Raw genomic sequence first — 19,804 nt, 5'->3', positions numbered from 1 at the left:
AGTTGTAACACTCAAAATTGTGCTATTTGAAGTCTAACTTGCCCCCCTCTGCACTCTCACAGTAGTGGCGAAATGCCAGATCCTGTTGGCATTGGTAGAAGTCGCTGCAAAATACTCTGCAATTGTCTGAATGATGTCTTGGAGCATTTTTTTTGGAGACACCCCTGTTTCAGCACTGCTGCTATTGGTAAACAGTTGTAGGTACTGGAAGTCTTCACGGTGGCTTCCCATACTTTTGTGGAACAAGGGAAATGGTCGATGGAGTCCAGGAGCACTTGCCATGATCTTTTCTTACTCTCCTTAATTACACATCAAGCTTTGGCTCTCATGACCTGAAAGGCAGTGAGGTTGTCTGCTGTTGGGTGGTTCTTAAACCGTTGAAGAGCCACCTTCCTGTTCCAGGTAACTGAACAGCACTCACTGGTCCACCAAGGAACAGGTTGCCTCCTAAGATGACTTGAGGACTGTGGGATCGATAAGTCAGCAGCATGGTGGATCACTCGTATGATGTTGTCCACACATTCATAGTTGCTATCACTGTGTTCAAATGCAGTGAGCTAGCTGAACAGTGTCCAGTTAGACCTTCTGACCATCCATTTGAGTGACTTTTGTATTGACAATGTGCCATCCAGGAGATGAATGTGGAGCGGGAAGTGATCACTAGAATGAAAAACTTCTGACTGAGCATACTCTGTGAGGGCTGGAGAGAAGAAAGAAAGGCTGATGGCTGAGAATAACTCTGTAGCAGCATAGAAATCAGGGGGAGTGCCTATGGTGAAAACGCACAGCTCATGAGACGTCATGAGGTTCTCCAAACCTCGGCAAGTAGAGATCAAACCCACAATATATAGTAAACACTGAAGTCTCCCAGTAGAAGAAATAGTCAGGGGAGTTGTTCTTTAAGACCTGTTAGAACCTCAGAATGAATCACATCACATGGAGGTAAATATAGCGAATAAACTGTGATCCTCTGACAGACATGAACTGCAGCTGTAGCCATTTGCAGGTCAATAGCTAGGGGAGAACAGAGGACTGGCGTGCATTATTGACAAAACAAAGTGACCCCTCCATTGGCCCTTTCCCCAGTTAGGTCATCCTTACAATAGGGTGTGTAGTCCCATAGGACAGGAGCATCGGACACTGCAAAATGCATTTCCTGTGAGGACAAGTGTGGGGGGTATTCCTGTGCTAGTAGTTTCAGTTCCTCCACATATGTCCTGAATTCATTTTTAATGTTCGACTGTAGGATGGGAGCCATCTATCATGGGGGTAGCACTTTCATCCTGACTTTCTGCTGTGGAAGGGAACACACAGTGGGTGGCTCAGCCTTTTGGATGAGATGATTGCCGCAGGCCAACATCAGAGTCCATCGCCTCAAAAAAAGACTTGAGAGAGATGTCAGAAATGAAGACGTTGACATCTTCTGACTGTTTATTTCTTGATTCCAGCAGTGATGGATGGTTTGCCCTATGTAGGCTTCATAGCCACAACCACAGCTGCACTGGACTGTGTCCCAGACTGAATCTTTGGAGGGGCAGGGAGATCCACAATGTCAGCAACCACAGCTTTTTTTGAAGTTCTTGGAGGGAGGGACAGGCTTTGAAATGATTGCAGCAACACAAATACAGGGACAAATGCAAATACTAGTGCTGACACTAGCAACTTCCATTTGTGTTGCAGCATCGGCTTTCTGCACTGGCTTTTCAAGAAATGAAGCAAAGGAGATGGGGAACACTGGGGCAGCATGGCTTTATACATCCTTTTGGCATCATTATATGGGATGTGCTTCATAGTCTTAATGTCTTCTTCAAGATATATGCTAGAGTCCACACTCCAGATGGTGTGAGCTCGCAGTTCCCACACTGGTGAGATGTACAACTGACTGCTTCATAGATGGCGTTACAACATTTGCCACAAGTGACACCTTGACACCCAAGAACAGTACACTCAAAGTAATGGCCTTTGGAACAGCATATGGGGATAGAGACATCAGACCATATGCTTAGACAAAGAAAATCTGCCTTAACATGCTCAGGAAGTTTCATTCTATTAAATACCAGGATAAAGGAGTCAGACTTTATAAAAAACCCATCCATCCTCTTTGTGATATTTTGCATGTCGACTATACCTTTTGGGAACCCAATTACCTTTTAGTTTCTCCTTGGGGATGTCCACCAGATTCCTGCACACCACAACACCTTTGCTGTAACTCAGGTTGGTGTGCAGCTCAGTTTTGATGGCATATTCTGTGAGACATTGAGCTTTGTGTAGGTTCTTAACTTGTTGGCAACTAGATGTTCCACCAACAGCATCCCATTACACAATTGTTTAACTGATTTTAGAACTGCCAGCAACCCATTTTGAGTACAGAAAGGCAGAACTTTCTCAAAGTTGCCCTCTTTCCTTTTTATTATTAAAAACACATTCTGACTGCTAGAATGTGTTCTTTTACTAGACCCAAAACATTCAGAATTTACTCTTGATTCAGGACAGCTGGCTACACGAGCCCTCTTATTTGGTTGGGTGTTAGTACTACCCAGTGATGCACCCTTTCCACTGGAAGGAGAAGGAGATAATTTTGAGCGTTACACCTCAGTCCCACAAGCAGCTAAGGAAATAAAAGTTCACCTAGACAGAGCTCCATGTGCCTAAGTAAGCCTTATACAACTGAGGTGCAGCAGGTTCACCAGAGATTGCCTGCTAAGGCTGTTCCAACTCAACAGCCATGCATCTCACCAGTGTGCAGCAAACCTTGAGACAGAGTTTTTTTTTTTTTTTTTTTTTTTTTTTTTATAGAGGTTTTTATGATGGTTGCTGAAGCTTGCCCAGAGCTTATAGTGTCAAGGGACTGGTGGTGCTTATATACTGTATATAATACTTATATATAACATAATATATACTTGAATATAATAGAGGGAAACATTCCACGTGGGAAAAATATATCTAAAAACACAGATGATGTGGCTTACCGAACGAAAGTGCTGGCAGGTCGATAGACACACAAACAAACACAAACATACACACAAAATTCAAGCTTTCGCAACAAACTGTTGCCTCATCAGGAAAGAGGGAAGGAGAGGGAAAGACGAAAGGATGTGGGTTTTAAGGGAGAGTGTAAGGAGTCATTCCAATCCCGGGAGTGGAAAGACTTACCTTAGGGGGGAAAAAGGACAGGTATACACTCGCACACACACACATATCCATCCACACATATACAGACACAAGCATGTGTGTGTGTGTGCGTGAGTGTATACCTGTCCTTTTTTCCCCCTAAGGTAAGTCTTTCCACTCCCAGGATTGGAATGACTCCTTACACTCTCCCTTAAAACCCACATCCTTTCGTCTTTCCTTCTCCTTCCCTCTTTCCTGATGAGGCAACAGTTTGTTGCGAAAGCTTGAATTTTGTGTGTATGTTTGTGTTTGTTTGTGTGTCTATCGACCTGCCAGCACTTTCGTTCGGTAAGTCACATCATCTGTGTTTTTAGATATAATATATACTTGAATATAATACTTACATACTGTATATAATACTCATCATAGTCACAGAGTAACCATTGGTTTTATATGCCGGTGAAATTCAGAAAATTATACATTTTCTCCAAAAATAAATCAGTAAATAAATGAAATGCTCATGTGGTTCTGATGGTGTTTCCAATAGAGTGCTCAAGTTTTGTTTCCCATATAACAAGCCCAGTCTTATGCAAAATATGTAATGGTTCTGTAACTCAAGGCAATTTTCCACAGAGACTGAAATACATCATTGTTAAACACCTCTTTAAGAAAGGTGATATGAGAGAGAGAGATGTCATTAACTATTTATGTGTTTCACTGCTGACATAATTTTCCAAAATTTTTGACAAGGTGATGTATTCTATAACAGTATCTCGTCTGAGCAACAACAGTACCCTCAGCAAATTACAGTTTGGATTGAGAAGTGCTACTCAGCTGAGAATGCCATTTACAAGTTCACTCACCAGATTTTACAAGCATTAAATAATAAAATAGCACTGGTTAGTATTTTCTGCAATCTATCTAAGGCATTTGACTATGTTCTCACAGTATTCTCCTAGATAAACTGAATTTTGGTGGGATTAATGGTATAGTCAACCAGTGGATAATGTCATATCTAACCAAAAGAGTGCAGAAAGTTGTATTTAGTAATTCAACCAATATAGTGTGGGGACATAATTCTGACTGGGGATAATTCACATATGGGGTTCCCCAAGGCTAAATTTTAGGTACACAATTGTCCCTCATATTTGTAAACGATCTTCCAACTAGTATACAACAAGCAGAATTTGTTCTTTTTGCAAATGACACTAGCATTGTAATAAGCCCAAGCATATGTACAGAGACAGAAGAAATGGTAAACAAAGTTCTTTAAAGTATCACTGACTGGTTTTCTGTGAATGGTCTCATCCTCAATTTTAAAAAGACGCAACATTGTGTAAAACATGGTGAATAATAACATGACCAGAAACTTCAAAGTTCTTGTGTGCCCAGACTAATGTGAATTTAAATTGGAATACACACATTTTGAAACGCCTAAAACAACTTAGTTCAGCCACATTTTCATGTAGAATCATGCAAATTGCATGTGGAACTTTGGGAGGTGGTGGGAGTTGCATCGTCCGGCCACAGAGGAGCATTCCCCTTGTAACTCAGTACCACCCAGGACTGAATTACATTCTCCGCCAGACTACCTCTCCTCGTACTCTGACATGAGAAATGTCCTGCCCACTATCCTCCCCATCCCTCCTGCAGTGGTATTCTCCATCCATCGAACGTACACAATATACTTGTTCATCCCTATACAACACCTGCTCTGAGCCCCTCATCTCATGGCTCATACCCCTGTAATAGATCCAGATGGAAGACCTGTGCCATACATCCTCCCATCACCATCTACTCCAGTCCGGACACAAACATCACCTATCCCATCAAAGGCATGGCTACCTGTGAAACCAGTCATGTGATCTACAAGCTAAGCTGCAACCACTCTGCTGCATTCTATATGGGCATGACAACCAACAAGCTGTCTGTCCACATGAATGGCCACCAACCAACTGTGGCCAAGAAACAAGTGGATCACCCCGCTGCCGAGCTCACAGCCAAACATGACATCCTTCATCTGAGTGACTGCTTCATAGCCTGTACCATATGGATCATTCCCATCAACACCAGATTTCATGAACTGCACAGGTGGGAACTTTCCCTGCAATGTATCCTATGTTCCCATAACATTCCTGGTCTCAACCTTCGTTAGTCATTGCCCTCACCCATCCAGCCTCCCTGTTCCCATTCCAGCACTATACAACCCTCATTCCACCATTGCACCCAGTCTTTTTACTTCTATCATTTTCCACTATCCCAACCCCTTCCCCACCTCTCCCCTGCCCACCGTCTAACCTCCCGACTGTACATAGCTGTCTACCCTCCACCACCTCGTCCCTGCGTGCTCCCCAGCAGCACTGCACTGTCCACCACCCCTACCCTAATACCCCTCCCCATCCCAGCCTCTTCCTTACCCTCACCCAGTCGCCACTCCCTTCATGCACTGGTGCTGCTGCTCACAGTGTGGCTACAGTTTCCTGAGACTGCAGTCATGTGTGTGTGTGTGTGTGTCTGTCGTTGATTTTTGATGAAGGCCTTATAGGCCAAAAGGTTTATTTGTGACAATCATTTTGTTGTGCTTATCTGTGACTCAGCATCTCTGCTATATGGTGAGTGGCAACTTCCCTTTTCATAATATAGCATACATAACACACTGATTTAGATAGGGTATAATGGAAGAATATGCAAATGGGTGAGGGGTTCCCATTATGAGTGTCACCCTGTACTGCATGAAAGTCACGCACTGCAGACTTTTATTCAAGGAAAGCACCAAGTGTGGTGATTTGGAATGTTATTCAGCACAAAATTCCATCCCAACTCTTATTAAATATTGAGGAAATTTGAATGGTAGCTGTTTCACTTGGGAAATTTTTGAACCTAAGGTACTTCCCATTCTTGTTCCTCAGTTTGTTAATTACAGTTCTCTAGCAACAAAAATTGGTGGTTTGGAGACTTGCATTGAGGATAAAGTTCATTTAAGTTACTCATATCTTTCTCAGTGTTGTTATTTATCAAACATTAGTGTATATCAAGAGAAGAAGTGAAGTAAGGCATTTTTGTCTCTATTTGTCTGTATGGTTTGATGTGGCCTACCGTGGCTCTTGTGCCAACCTCTTCATCTCTGAGTAGCACTTGCACCCAAGGTCCTCAGTTATTTGTTGTATATTATCCAATTCATGCATTACCTTACAGTTTTTTTCTTCTACAGCTGCCTCTAGCACCATGGAAGCCATTACTGATGTCTTAATATACATCCTATCATCCTGTCCCTTCTTTTAGTTATTGGTTCCCACAAATTCTCCTCTTCATTTCTTATCAGTCCACCTAATTTTCAACATCCATCTGTAACACCACAATCCAACTGCTTTGGTTTTCCTCATTTCCATTTTTCCTGTAATCCATGGTTCACTCCCATACAATGTTGTTCTCCAGATGTACGTTATCACAAATTTCTTTCTCAAATTGAAGCCTATGTTTGACATCAGTAGACTTCTTTTAGTGAGGAACGCCCTCCTTTCCTGTGCTTGACTACTTCAATTATTCTTCTTTTTTTGCCTGTTGCATTACTTTGCTCCCATGATAGTAGATTTCCTTTACTTTTTCTACTAAATGGTTCCCAATTAACCCTACTTTACCCCCATTTCTAGTCTGAGCTCTTCTCTCGTTGTTCCCCATTCTTATTGTTTCCTACTGGTTCTCATACATATTGTTTATTATACACCTTTCCCTATAGCTTATACCTATTTTTTGAGAACATTGAACATTTTGCCAGATGTTATTTGTTGGATGTTTTTTATAGGTTGTTCCTGTAATTCTTCATCATTTTCAGTGAGGGTAGCAATGTCATCAGTGCATCTTAATCCCATTCCTGAACCTTCCTTTTATTTCAGTCATTGCTTGTTCAGCCTACAGGTTGAACAGTAGGGGAGAAAAGACTGCATGACAAGGTCAGTTTAGACAACGCTGTGACCATTGTAGTCAAATAAGTCCTAGATTGGTTCCCTTCAAATAGTCTGTCCCTCAATATTACAAAACTCATTTCACTCATTTTAACACAGCAAACAAAAAACCAGAAAACATTGAAATAAAAGGTGGTGATAAAGAAATATTGGGCGTTGAGTCTTCCAAACTCTTGGTATTACATATTAATAACAACCTAAACTGTTCAATTCAAATCATCAACCTGTGTAAAAGACTCAGTTTTGCATAATTTTCCATTTGCTCAGTTGCATCTGTTTGTTACTTGGAAACAATCGAAGCTGTTTACCTACGATATTTCCATTCACTTACAACATATGGTGTGATATTCTGGAAAACCAGCCACAAGCGAATAAAGTCTTTATTGCACAGAAGAGGGTCATAATTGCACAGAAGAGGGTCATCAGAATTATGAGTAGATTGTGTCCTAGATGCTCTCATAGAAATTTATTTGAACAACTGGGTATCATCACTCTGCCACGCCAATACATTTTTTCTCTAATTTGCTTTGTGAACAAGAATCATGCAATTGAAAAAATAAATACTGCATATAATGTTCATGATACGAAAAGATAACATGATTTTCACAAACATAAAAAAATCTTGGCATGGTACAGAAAGGAATGCATCATTCAAGCATAAAAAGTTTATTATAAACTTCCAGTTCATGTCAAATCAGTCATTGCGAATGTGACTAAATTCAAAAGACAGCTAAAACTTTACCTTTTAGACACATTTTTCTATTCTTTGCAGAAATTTTTTGACAATGTGTAATACTTCATGTGTTTAGTTTTAAGCATTACTATGTGAACTTACTATGTATCAGTAATGTATCACTTGTTGACAGAATAATTTTCATATGAATTTGAATGTAAGCCTTACAATTTGTTCATGTGAACATTATTACTACTATTATCTGTGCTATTGTTGGAGCACATGAACCTCAATTTTCATGTGTCTGTTTGCATATGACATAGATTGTAAGGCTTGTTAACCATTTACATATGGTTATTACTGTAATAATCTGACATGTTCTACATACTATCAAAACAGTTGCATGAAGGATAATTTAAAAACTAAATAAACAAAATGAATAAAAATAAACAACACTGTTCTTGATTTCCTCTCCTACTGTGGTGTTCTAATCCCCGGTGATCAGTATATTTTTGTCTTCCTTTACATACTTAGTTACCCATTCAGTGCCAAAATATACTCTCCCCACCTCTTCATCTACAGCTTCAGTTTTTGATGTGAAGTCTATATCTGAACTATTATTGTTGGTGTTGGTCTTCAGTTGATTCTGACGAGAATAATCTTATCACTAAACTGTTCACAGTACCTCAGCCTTTGCTTTACCTTTCTATTCATAGTGGATCCTACTCCTAGTATAATTTTTTCTGATTCTTTGATAATACCCAATATTTGCCTGATTAGAAACTTCATTTTCTTTTCATTTCATGTCACTGACACCTACTATATCTAAAATGAACCTTTATGTTTCTGTTTTCAAATTTTCTGGCTTTAAAACATTCAGACATCTAACATCACATACTTCAGGCAGTTGAAAAGCCAAATAAATGCTTAGATACTATCATTTTCTTGTGGTCAACTCCCCATTGGTAATCACCTTCCAAAGATATGAACGAAAGAATAAACTAGAATTTTTTGGTACAGAATTACAGACTACAGTTACTAAGGATACATATTTTGTGTTCTCAATGGCAAGAGAGTTCCTTGAACTTCTGTCCACTCCTCCACTCATTTTTTCATAAGGTTGTTGGCAGAATGAGGGTGACTTTATACCAGAAGTATTTAGCCACGATTGCTGACATTTTTAACCCAAAATCTAAGCAGTAGCTGGAATCAAACCAGGGACCTTTTGATTAGTATTTAGGAAGATTGGCAGAGTAAAATGCAAAACAATCTGCAAGAAAAATACCAAGGAGACAATCAATCAATCAAATTTTATTGTCATTCAGCTCAAAAATCAATAGACAACGTCAAGATAACTTACATTTTTACATTAATTACTAAATACAATTTAGTTTGGATTATATCTGCTAGATACAGTGTTGAAAGACAGTATTTTCAGTTTCAAAAATTGGCCTACTGTGTAGAAAGGATTATTTACTAGTATTCTGTACAACTTAGCTTTGAAGATATTGACAGGTAACTCTTTTAAATCTATACTGAACTTATTGTACAACTTAAGTCCAAGAACTAAATATGAATTCTGTGACTTGGATAGTCTTTGATATGGTACATCTAAACATGATTTGTTCCTGGTGTTATGGCTATGTACATCCCTTCTTAATGATATATTTGAAATATTGTTCCTAACACAAATAGAACATTATAGATGTACAAGTTTATTACAGTCAGGCATTGCAATTTAACAAACAAGGGTTTACAGTGTTCTAACTTATCCGAGTCAGTTATTATTCTTACTAGTTTTTTTTGTAAAAGTAGAATGACCTTTACGTGACTGCTATTGCCCCACAATAAGATTCCACATGATATGATACTTTGAAAGAAAGCAAAATATGCTGATCTTATATAACTATTAGGGACATGTCTTTTTAAGTTTCTAATTAAATAGATAACTCTTGAGAGTCTGGCAGATAAATGTTTGACGTGTGGTTCCCATGTCAACTTGTTGTCTACTATAACACTTAAAAATTTTATACTTTCTAAGCCATGATTCTCTCTTAAGCTAAAGGAAAGTGCCTGGGTCTTACTTTCATTTAGTAGAAAACCGTTCGCTCTAAACCATAATGAACTCTGAGCAAGGGTATCTTTAACTATATTTTTTAGTGTGTTTAAAAGAAATAGAGACACACAGTCACTGACAAATTCTTGAAAACAACACATACAATTTGTGATGAGTGTATGGTGTATTGATCATATGCAAAATGTTAAATCTATGTTCTTGATTAGGACTCATACTCAGATCTCTGCTTTTTGTGAACAGTATGCTACCAGCTATGCCATATGAGTACACCTCATGAAACAGCTCAGAGCTTCAACTTGTCATAAAATCTTCCCCTTTTCTTCAAAATCTGTAAATACTATCCAATGTAACAGTGAAATTAATATCTCCAAGGGAAGGGATATGTTAGGGAGTTTGCCAAACACCCTACTGTGCCCTTGCTTAGAGCTTGTCAGCAAGAATGAATCCAGGTTACAAATTAGAAAAGAATCTTGGTCCTGGTGATAAAATAATTTAATAGTTTTTTCTACATTGCTTTCAGATTTGCTGAAGAAGGTGTAAATTTCTCTCTGAATTCTGATGACACTACACTGACTGGAAGAACGCTAAGAGATGATTATGCACTCGCCGCAAGTTGGGGCCTCACTGAAGCCCATGCAATTCGTGCAGTAAGTTAATCTACTGATATTAATACTATTGTTATTGCATTCATTTTCTTAATTACAGAAATGATCAGGAATATATGTTCATTATAACCCTTATTCCCTTGCTGACATTTAATGCTTGTGCAAAGATAACATAGAGGTTAAATTGACTAAAGAAAGAGACTTGCCATGAGTAGTTGTACCAGAAAAATATATAATGAATGTACATAATGAATTTTCACTCTGTGGCAGATTGTGCTCTGATTGAAAATTCCTGGCAATTAAAGCTGTGTCCTGGACTGGGACATGAATGTGAGACTGTTGCATTCTGTGGGCAAGTGTTCTACTTACTGACCTATCCAAGCATGACTCAAACATCCAAGCATGCCTCATGGCCCCCTTCACAGCTTTACGTCCACCAGTACCTCACCTTCTACCTTCCAAATTTTACAAAAGGTCTCCTTCATACCTTGCAAAACTAGCACCACTGGAAGAAAGGATACTGTGGAGACATGGCTTAGCTACAGCCTGGGGGATTGTTTCCAGAATGAATTTTCACTTTACAGTGTAGTGTGCACTGATGTGAAACTTCCTAGCTGATTAAAACTGTGTCTCAGATTGGTATTCAAACCTGGGACCTTTGCCTTTCATGATCAGGTGTTCTACTAAATGAACCATCCAAGCATGATTCATCACCTGCTTTACTTCCACTATTACCTCATGTCCTACCTTTCAACCTTCACAGGCTGTGGCTTAGCCCTGCAACATCCTCTCTTCCATGAGTGCTAGTCTCACAGGGTATGCAGGAGTAATCTGGAACGTAGGAGATAAGGGACTGGTGCAAATAAAGCTGTGAGGATAGGTTGTGTGTCATGTTTGAATATCACCGTCGGTAAAGTGCTTGACTGTGACAGACATAGGACCCAGGTCGACTCCTGGTCTGGTACACAGTTTTAATCTGCCAAGAAGTTACAATATAGTTTGTCTACAATATTATGAAAAGGATAGGTTGCTACTCAATGTAAAGATGACACATTGAGCTGCAGACAGGTACAACACAAAGACTTGACACAATGATCTTTTGACCAAAGCCTTCTTCAGAAAGGAAATACACACACACAGTCTCACAAGCAAGCACACCTCACGTACACATGACCACTATCTCTGGGCCAGAATCTCTGGCCAGTGCAACTGTAGATAGCAGTCATGTGTGCATCATAGCAGTCATGTGTGCTTGCTTGTGTGTGTGTGTGTGTGTGTGTGTGTGTGTTCTTTCTGAAGAAGGCACTGGCCAAAAGCTGTCTTTTTGTTGTACCTGTTTATTGCTCACTGTGTTGTGTTATCTTTATGGTGAGTAGCAGTCTATCCTTTCCATAATATTGTTGATATTCTAAACTGTACTTTTCATTGTTCTGTATAGTTTGTCTTTAAAAATAAAGAACACTGCCTTTGCAGACAATAAAGGGGTGAAAGGATAGACTTTACACCCTGAAGATGAAGTTGTGAGTATTGGGTAATAACAAAAACTAGAAGGGATTGTTTATTTACTATAGTGATATCTTGTTCGCATTCAGGACAAAAAATTAATAGCATGCACTTCTGATGCCATTGAAGGGCTATTTTGGCTAGTCTGAGGAGTCTAAGAAGGCAGTATAAGTTGGAGAAAAATGGAAGCTTTAGTTTAAATAGCTCAAGAAAAGAGAATAAATGCAGAGCAGAGGGAATACAGGGACAGCTCCTAAAGACAACTGCTGTCAGTGAGAGGCTGGGAACACATGAAAGATTAATCAAAAAGGTAGTAGAATTCTAAAGATAAAAGAAACTGGAATAAGAAGGATGAGAAGTCAAATAATAAAAATAAAAATAAATGATTAGAAATATGAAAACTGTACGGTGAAAGAGTAATGCAGTGAGGGGGTCAGGGGAGTGCATACAATGGTAATCCTTATTGTTGCTTTAGTAGATATGTCAATAACTGTCTTCTGAAGTTGGAGATGTTATTCAGTTCTCTAATATAATGTGTGAGCTTATTCTAGAGCCAGGTTCCTGCAACTGGGAAGGAATTCAACAAAGTGGCTGAATGATGGAGTGGGTGAGAAAGGATTTTGCTCTGATAAGAACAGATGTTTCTTTTATGTTGTTCAGGTAAGAGCATTAAGGTTGAGGAGTGATATGAGGGACAGCATTCGTTGATGAGACAGTAGAGGAGACAGAGGGTATGGAAATCTCTGCACTTCTATGCATGCAGCCAGGATAGCTATGCATATTACAGTGAAATATTGTCAAAGAGTCAAACATCATAGATATAATGAACAACCAGGAAAGGCCTAGCACAATAACATCACTGTAATAAGTAATTTGAAGTATAAGTGTTTGAACAATTTTCTTTTAAAAGCCAACAGAGAATAGCTTTTTATATTTTTGTAGGGCATCAGGAGATGCTGATCTCTTCTTGTGCGTTGCAGTTATGTGCTCAGTCCAATTTACATTTTCATCTGGACTCTTTTCTGAGGAAGAAAAGTTGTATTTGTCCCAATTAGAGTTAAAGATTACTGGGATTCCTGATATTTTGGGCTAATGAACATAGAATGACCAATTAGTACTGCTTGGGTTTTGGATGGGTTGAGCTTAAACCCTATAGCCCACATCCATTATGATAATGCGCATAGGTCATTATTGAAGTTCTCGATAGCTGTCTTCAGGTTTTATTGTTTTTGCACTTAGCTACAACTGGAGGTCATCAGCATTAATGTGGTATTTCAGTAGGACAACACTGATGACATGTCATGTATATATAAAGAAAAGAGTATAAGACCTAATACTATACCCTGGAGGATATCTGATACTACCTGCCTCCATTGTGACTTTAGGGTCCTGGACATAACACATTGTTGGTGAGATTTAAGGTATGCTTGAAACCACTGCACTGCACTTGGCAAGAAATTTAGGCTGCTAAGTTTGGCAAGTAAAATGTCAAAATCTGTTGTATAAAAGACTTTGCTGAAGTCTAAGAAGCACATGATATTTACCTTACCTTTAGTTGTCTCTTAACTTTAGTTGCCTGTTGCCTTCAGTAAGGCAGATGTTGTGCAGTGGTGTTTATGGAAACCTAGTTGGTATTCATGTAGTACATTGTTTGTAAAGAGGTAGTTTGTGAGCTGGTCATGGACTATACATTCTAAGGGCTTGGACTGTGCAGGAAGAATGCAACTACAACAGTTATCAGAGGGTGCTGTGGTATACTTTTCCTATACTAAGATTGTGCAGTTTTTTCACAGGCAGCTGGTCTATCTCTGTAATCAGTTAATGTATGAGAATGTCTGAGTTTGGTATTTATCACAGTGCGACTGACTCTGTTCTGTTTCTGCTTGTGAGCAACATTATTTTCGGGTGTAGCACATAGTTTGTAAGCTGAATATGCAGCATCTCTGAGATTCATGAGCTGCTTAAGTTCTCCAGTTAGCTGAGGTGCAGGTTTCCTTCGTACTTTTCCAGTATTTAGGGGAGTATAGTCAAGTACATTTATTAATAAATGCTTGAAGTTTTTCGTTTATGTCCAAGAAGGGAATAGATGTCCCCCAGACTATTTCTTGTGCCTCAGTTGCAAGTTCAGATAAATTAATGTGTTTGAAGTCATGGATGTAGGCTACCAATCATTAAATGATGCAATCAGTATTGTTCCATGTGGTTTAGATTAGATTAGATTAGTACTTGTTCCATAGATCATGAATGCGACACTTCGTAATGATGTGGAACGTGTCAGGTTAATAAAAGATGTCTATACAAGATATTACATTAGACAAAATGTTACAGGACACTCAATATTTTTAATTTTATATATATATATATATATATATATATATATATATATATATATATATATATATATATATATATATATATCTAAAAAGAAAGATGATGAGACTTACCAAACAAAAGCGCTGGCAGGTCGATAGACACACAAACAAACACAAATATACACACAAAATTCAAGCTTTCGCAACAAACTGTTGCCTCATCAGGAAAGAGGGAAGGAGAGGGAAAGACGAAAGGATGTGGGTTTTAAGGGAGAGGGTAAGGAGTCATTCCAATCCCGGGAGCGGAAAGACTTACCTTAGGGGGAAAAAAGGACAGGTATACACTCGCACACACACACATATCCATCCACACATACAGACACAAGTAGATTATCTACTTGTGTCTGTATGTGTGGATGGATATGTGTGTGTGTGCGAGTGTATACCTGTCCTTTTTTCCCCCTAAGGTAAGTCTTTCCGCTCCCGGGATTGGAATGACTCCTTACCCTCTCCCTTAAAACCCACATCCTTTCGTCTTTCCCTCTCCTTCCCTCTTTCCTGATGAGGCAACAGTTTGTTGCGAAAGCTTGAATTTTGTGTGTATATTTGTGTTTGTTTGTGTGTCTATCGACCTGCCAGCGCTTTTGTTTGGTAAGTCTCATCATCTTTCTTTTTAGATATATTTTTTCCACGTGGAATGTTTCCCTCTGTTATATATATATATATATATATATATATATATATATATATATATATATATATAAAACAAAGATGATGTGACTTACCAAACAAAAGTGCTGGCAGGTCGACAGACACACAAACATACACACAAAATTCAAGCTTTCACAACAAACTGTTGCCTCATCAGGAAAGAGGGAAGGAGAGGGAAAGACGAAAGGATGTGGGTTTTAAGGGAGAGGATAAGGAGTCATTCCAATCCTGGGAGCGGAAAGACTTACCTTAGGGGGAAAAAGGACGGGTATACACTCGCACACACACACATATCCATCCACACATATACAGACACAAGCAGACATATTTAAAGACAAAGAGTTTGGGCAGAGATCTCTGCCCAAACTCTTTGTCTTTAAATATGTCTGCTTGTGTCTGTATATGTGTGGATGGATATGTGTGTGTGTGTGAGTGTATACCCGTCCTTTTTCCCCCTAAGGTAAGTCTTTCCGCTCCCAGGATTGGAATGACTCCTTATCCTCTCCCTTAAAACCCACATCCTTTCGTCTTTCCCTCTCCTTCCCTCTTTCCTGATGAGGCAACAGTTTTTTGCGAAAGCTTGAATTTTGTGTGTGTGTTTGTGTTTGTTTGTGTGTCTATTGACCTGCCAGCACTTTCGTTCGGTAAGTCACATCATCTTTGTTTTTAGATATATTTTTCCCACGTGGAATGTTTCCCTCTATTATATATATATATATATATATATATATATATATATATATATATATATATATATATATATATATATATATATATATATATATATATATGTGTGTGTGTGTGTGTGTGTGTGTGTGTGTGTGGTTAGGAAATTACCCACGTACTATATCCAAAAATCCATCTAATGAGTAGAAGGAGTTGCCATTAAGAAATTCTTGTAATTTCCTTTTAAATGCTATATGGCTATCTGTCAGATTTTTAATGCTATTAGGTAAGTGACCAAAGACTTTTGTGGCAGCATAATTTACCCCCTTCTGAGCCAAAGTTGGATTTAACCTTGAGTAGTGGAGATCATCCTTTCTCCTAGTGTTGTAGCCATGTACACTGCAATTACTTTTGAATTCGTTCGGATTGTTAATAACAAATTTCATAAGTGAATATATATATTGTGAGGCTGTGTCTGCAGGATGATCTTGGATGAGCTCCAACAATTATTCTGATCACACACTTTTGTGCAATGAACACTCTTTTACTCAATGATGAGTTACACCAGAATATGATGCCATAAGAAAGCAGAGAATGAAAATAGGCGTGGTAAGCTAATTTACTCAGATGTTTATCACCAAAATTGGCAATGACCCTAATACCATAAGTAGCTGAACTCAAACGTTTCAGCAGATCCTCATAGTGTTTTTTCCAGTTCAACCCCTCATCAATGCATACACCTAGAAAATTTAAATATTCTACCTTAGCTACAGATTTCTGATCGAAGTCTATATTTATTAATGGGGTCATTCCATTTACTGTGTGGAACTGTATATACTGTGTTTTGTCAAAGTTTAATGAGAGCCCATCTGCAGAGAACCACTTAATGATTTTCTGAAAAACATCGTTTACAATTTCACCAGTTAATTCTTGTCTTGTGGGTGTGATAGCTATACTGGTATCATCGGCATAAATTTAATTAGCACTAAATACAATTCCAATAGCAAGGTAAAAATCCCCATGAACGACATGACAATGTTCCTTTATCCAGTAACTGAATCAGAGGTACTCAATGCTATAAATAAGTTAAAAAATAAAATGTCATGTGGGTGTGATGGGATTCCTGACAGAGTCATTAAGCAAAGTGCAAGAAACATAGTCTCACATCTCACTGAAATTATAAATGAATCTTTTAAGACAGGGGTATTTCCATCAAAACTTAAAATGTCAACTGTAAAGCCACTTTACAAGAACAGTGATAAATATGATGTTAGTAACTTCAGGCCTTTATCAATGTTGTCAGGTTTCTCAAAAATAATAGAAAGGAAAATGTATCATAGACTATACAAATTTCTTATGAAGAATACAATATTGATTAATGCGCAAAATGGTTTCCGTAAAAATAAATCAACTGAAACAGCTATCTTCAATTTTTTGCAACTTGTTGTAAATTCCATAAATAGAAAGGAATTAAATTGTGGATTGTTTTTAGACTTATCAAAGGCCTTTGATGTCATCGACCATAAGTTACTGCTTAGGAAGTTATATGCCTATGGGATACGTGGAGTTGCCACAAATGGTTTGAATCATATCTGTCGGACAGGTGGAGATAAGCCATGCAGATAGGACATATTCATCAAGATTCGAGAGAGTTTTGTACGGAGTACCCCAGGGATCTGTATTAGGGCCATTACTGTTTTTAATATTTATCAATGGCCTACCAAGTCAACTATCTGAAGCAGAGACAGTACTGTTTGCTGACAATACAAGTTTGTTTGTTAAAGCAAATAGTGAAGCTGGCTTACAGGAAAAAGTCACATTAGCAACAGACGAAGCAGACAGATGGTTTAATGAAAACAGACTCATTGTGAATGCCAAAAAAACAACGTGGATCAACTTCAGACATATTACAAATAAAATAAAAACTAACCTTACAGTAGAACTGGGTAAGTGTAAGATTGAACAAGCATCATACACTAAATTCTTGGGAGTATGGTTTGATGAACACTTAAGACGGGAAAAGCATGTAATATCATTGAACAAAAAATTAAGTCAAACATGTTATATACTTAGAATGCTTAAAAGCTCGTGTAATATTAAAACAGTGTTATGTGTTTATTTCTCATTCATGCACAGTTTATTAAGATACAATGTACAGTTTTGGGGGAACAACAGTCCAACAAAACATTCATTTAGACTACAAAAGAAAGCAGTCAGAATAATAAAAGGTATAGGATGTAGAGACTCTTGTAGGCATGCTTTCAAAGAATGAAAAATCATGACACTACCATCCTTATACATATATGAAAGCATATGTTTCTTAAAAGAACACGAGGAATTTTCTACATTAAACAGAGAATTTCACAACTACGAAACAAGGAATAGGAATGATTTCCACAGAGAAATTCATAAAGCAGCTATGCATCACAAAAGTGTACTATACCAACCCAAAATCCTCTACAGTGCTCTCCCCAAAGAACTAAAAATAATACCAAAACTGCACATATTTAAAAGAGAATTAAAAAACATGTTATTGAGCAACAGTTTTTACAGTACTGAAGAGTTTATGAATCATTAACAATAAAAGTGCAGTTAATATTTCCCTGACATAATAAATAAGTGTAATTGCTCACATTTAAATACTTGCTGTTTCTATGAAAGTGTGAAACAGTGTTAATGCAAGAATGGAAATAATCTTTGTTGTGAGAAGAATCACTAGCTTTTTTTTTTTTTTTTTTATGTTGTTATCCTGCTTGTATATTTTTATGTTAAGTTTCTTATAGTTCTATTAAAATTGTAATGTCTAAGTGACGAGTAAATTCAATTATAAATTTTCATGTACATGTATTTTAAATTGTAATGTTTATTGACAAGTCCTACGTCATTTTGATGATGTACCACAAGGATGCTAATAAATTGAATTGAATTGGCAAAAGGTACCAGCTTTGCATCTTCGTGAATATAGAATGGCAAGTCATTAATATATATTAAGAACAGCAGAGGACCCAAGACCGAACCTTGTGGCACCCCGTTCATGATTGTTCCCCAGTTTGAGAAATCACCAGTTTTTTGCATATTATGTGAACTGTTTATTTCAACTTTCTGCGCTCTTCCAGTTAGGTATTGAGCACTGTCCCATTCATACCACAGTACTTGAGCTATGTGGTAAAAAACTGAGTAACTAGGGTTTTTGGGACACAGCTTCTATTAAATTGTTTGCTGTGCTTGCTCACTATGACTTATAAGGAGTAAACCAAGTCATTTTCATTGGTTGTGTGCTAGTAGCTACTCGCTAATTGTTTCTTATACTTTGCGTCACTTATGGTTGAACTGTTTCTTCAGTTCAATTATATTTTTAAATTACTTTGTTTGTCAGTTTGTCTCCAGTTCCCCCAAGTTAAATAGTTAGTAAGTAACGGTACCTCTTCTGTGGAAGATAAGAGTAATAATCATTCTGAAGTAACCAAGTAAATTTTTATGTGCATAGACTCTTCCAGAATGTTTGTTACTCTCTAAATATCTGCTTGTGTAATAATGCAATGTCTTTGTTTTTTTTCAGAATTTCAATGCAGCCCACTCATGTTTCTTGCCTGATAAGGAGAAAGACCATTTGATCCAGAAGCTGTACAAAGAAATAAACATAACTGTCTAAATCATATTTAAAATTTTGTTACATGTTATAACAAAGAATGTGTATTGAAAGATAAGTTAATTTTATGTTGAAACTTCCTGGCAGATTAAAACTGTATGCCCGACCGAGACTCAAACTCGGGACCTTTGCCTTTCGCGGGCAAGTGCTCTACCATCTGAGCTACCGAAGCACGACTCACGCCCGGTACTCACAGCTTTACTTCTGCCAGTATCTCGTCTCCTACCTTCCAAACTTTACAGAAGCTCTCCTGTGAACCTTGCAGAACTAACACTCCTGAAAGAAAGGATATTGTGGAGACATGGCTTAGCCACAGCCTGGGGGATGTTTCCAGAATGAGATTTTCACTCTGCAGCGGAGTGCCAGGAAGTTTCATATCAGCGCACACTCCGCTGCAGAGTGAAAATCTCATTCTGGAAACATCCCCCAGGCTGTGGCTAAGCCATGTCTCCACAATATCCTTTCTTTCAGGAAGGCTAGTTCTGCAAGGTTCGCAGGAGAGCTTCTGTAAAGTTTGGAAGGTAGGAGACGAGAT

The 19,804-nt window shown here is 38.1% G+C and overlaps 1 protein-coding gene across 1 annotated transcript in view; it reads left to right on the top strand.

The window, feature by feature from the left end:
• Positions 1–19,399, top strand: part of LOC126236423 (adenosine deaminase-like) — a 181,728-nt gene extending 162,329 nt beyond the window's left edge. The window contains exons 8-9 of the mRNA XM_049945726.1: positions 10,344–10,470; positions 19,180–19,399. Of these exons, the coding sequence (XP_049801683.1) occupies positions 10,344–10,470; positions 19,180–19,272 (220 nt within the window). The 3' untranslated portion in view covers positions 19,273–19,399. The remainder of the gene's footprint in view (positions 1–10,343; positions 10,471–19,179) is intronic.
• Positions 19,400–19,804: the final 405 nt, after the last annotated feature.

Source organism: Schistocerca nitens, chromosome 2 (genome assembly GCF_023898315.1).
Source record: "Schistocerca nitens isolate TAMUIC-IGC-003100 chromosome 2, iqSchNite1.1, whole genome shotgun sequence".
Classification (NCBI taxonomy): domain Eukaryota; kingdom Metazoa; phylum Arthropoda; class Insecta; order Orthoptera; family Acrididae; genus Schistocerca; species Schistocerca nitens.
The sequence above is the reverse complement of the archived record's forward strand: the minus strand, read 5'-3'. Positions and strand labels throughout refer to the sequence as shown.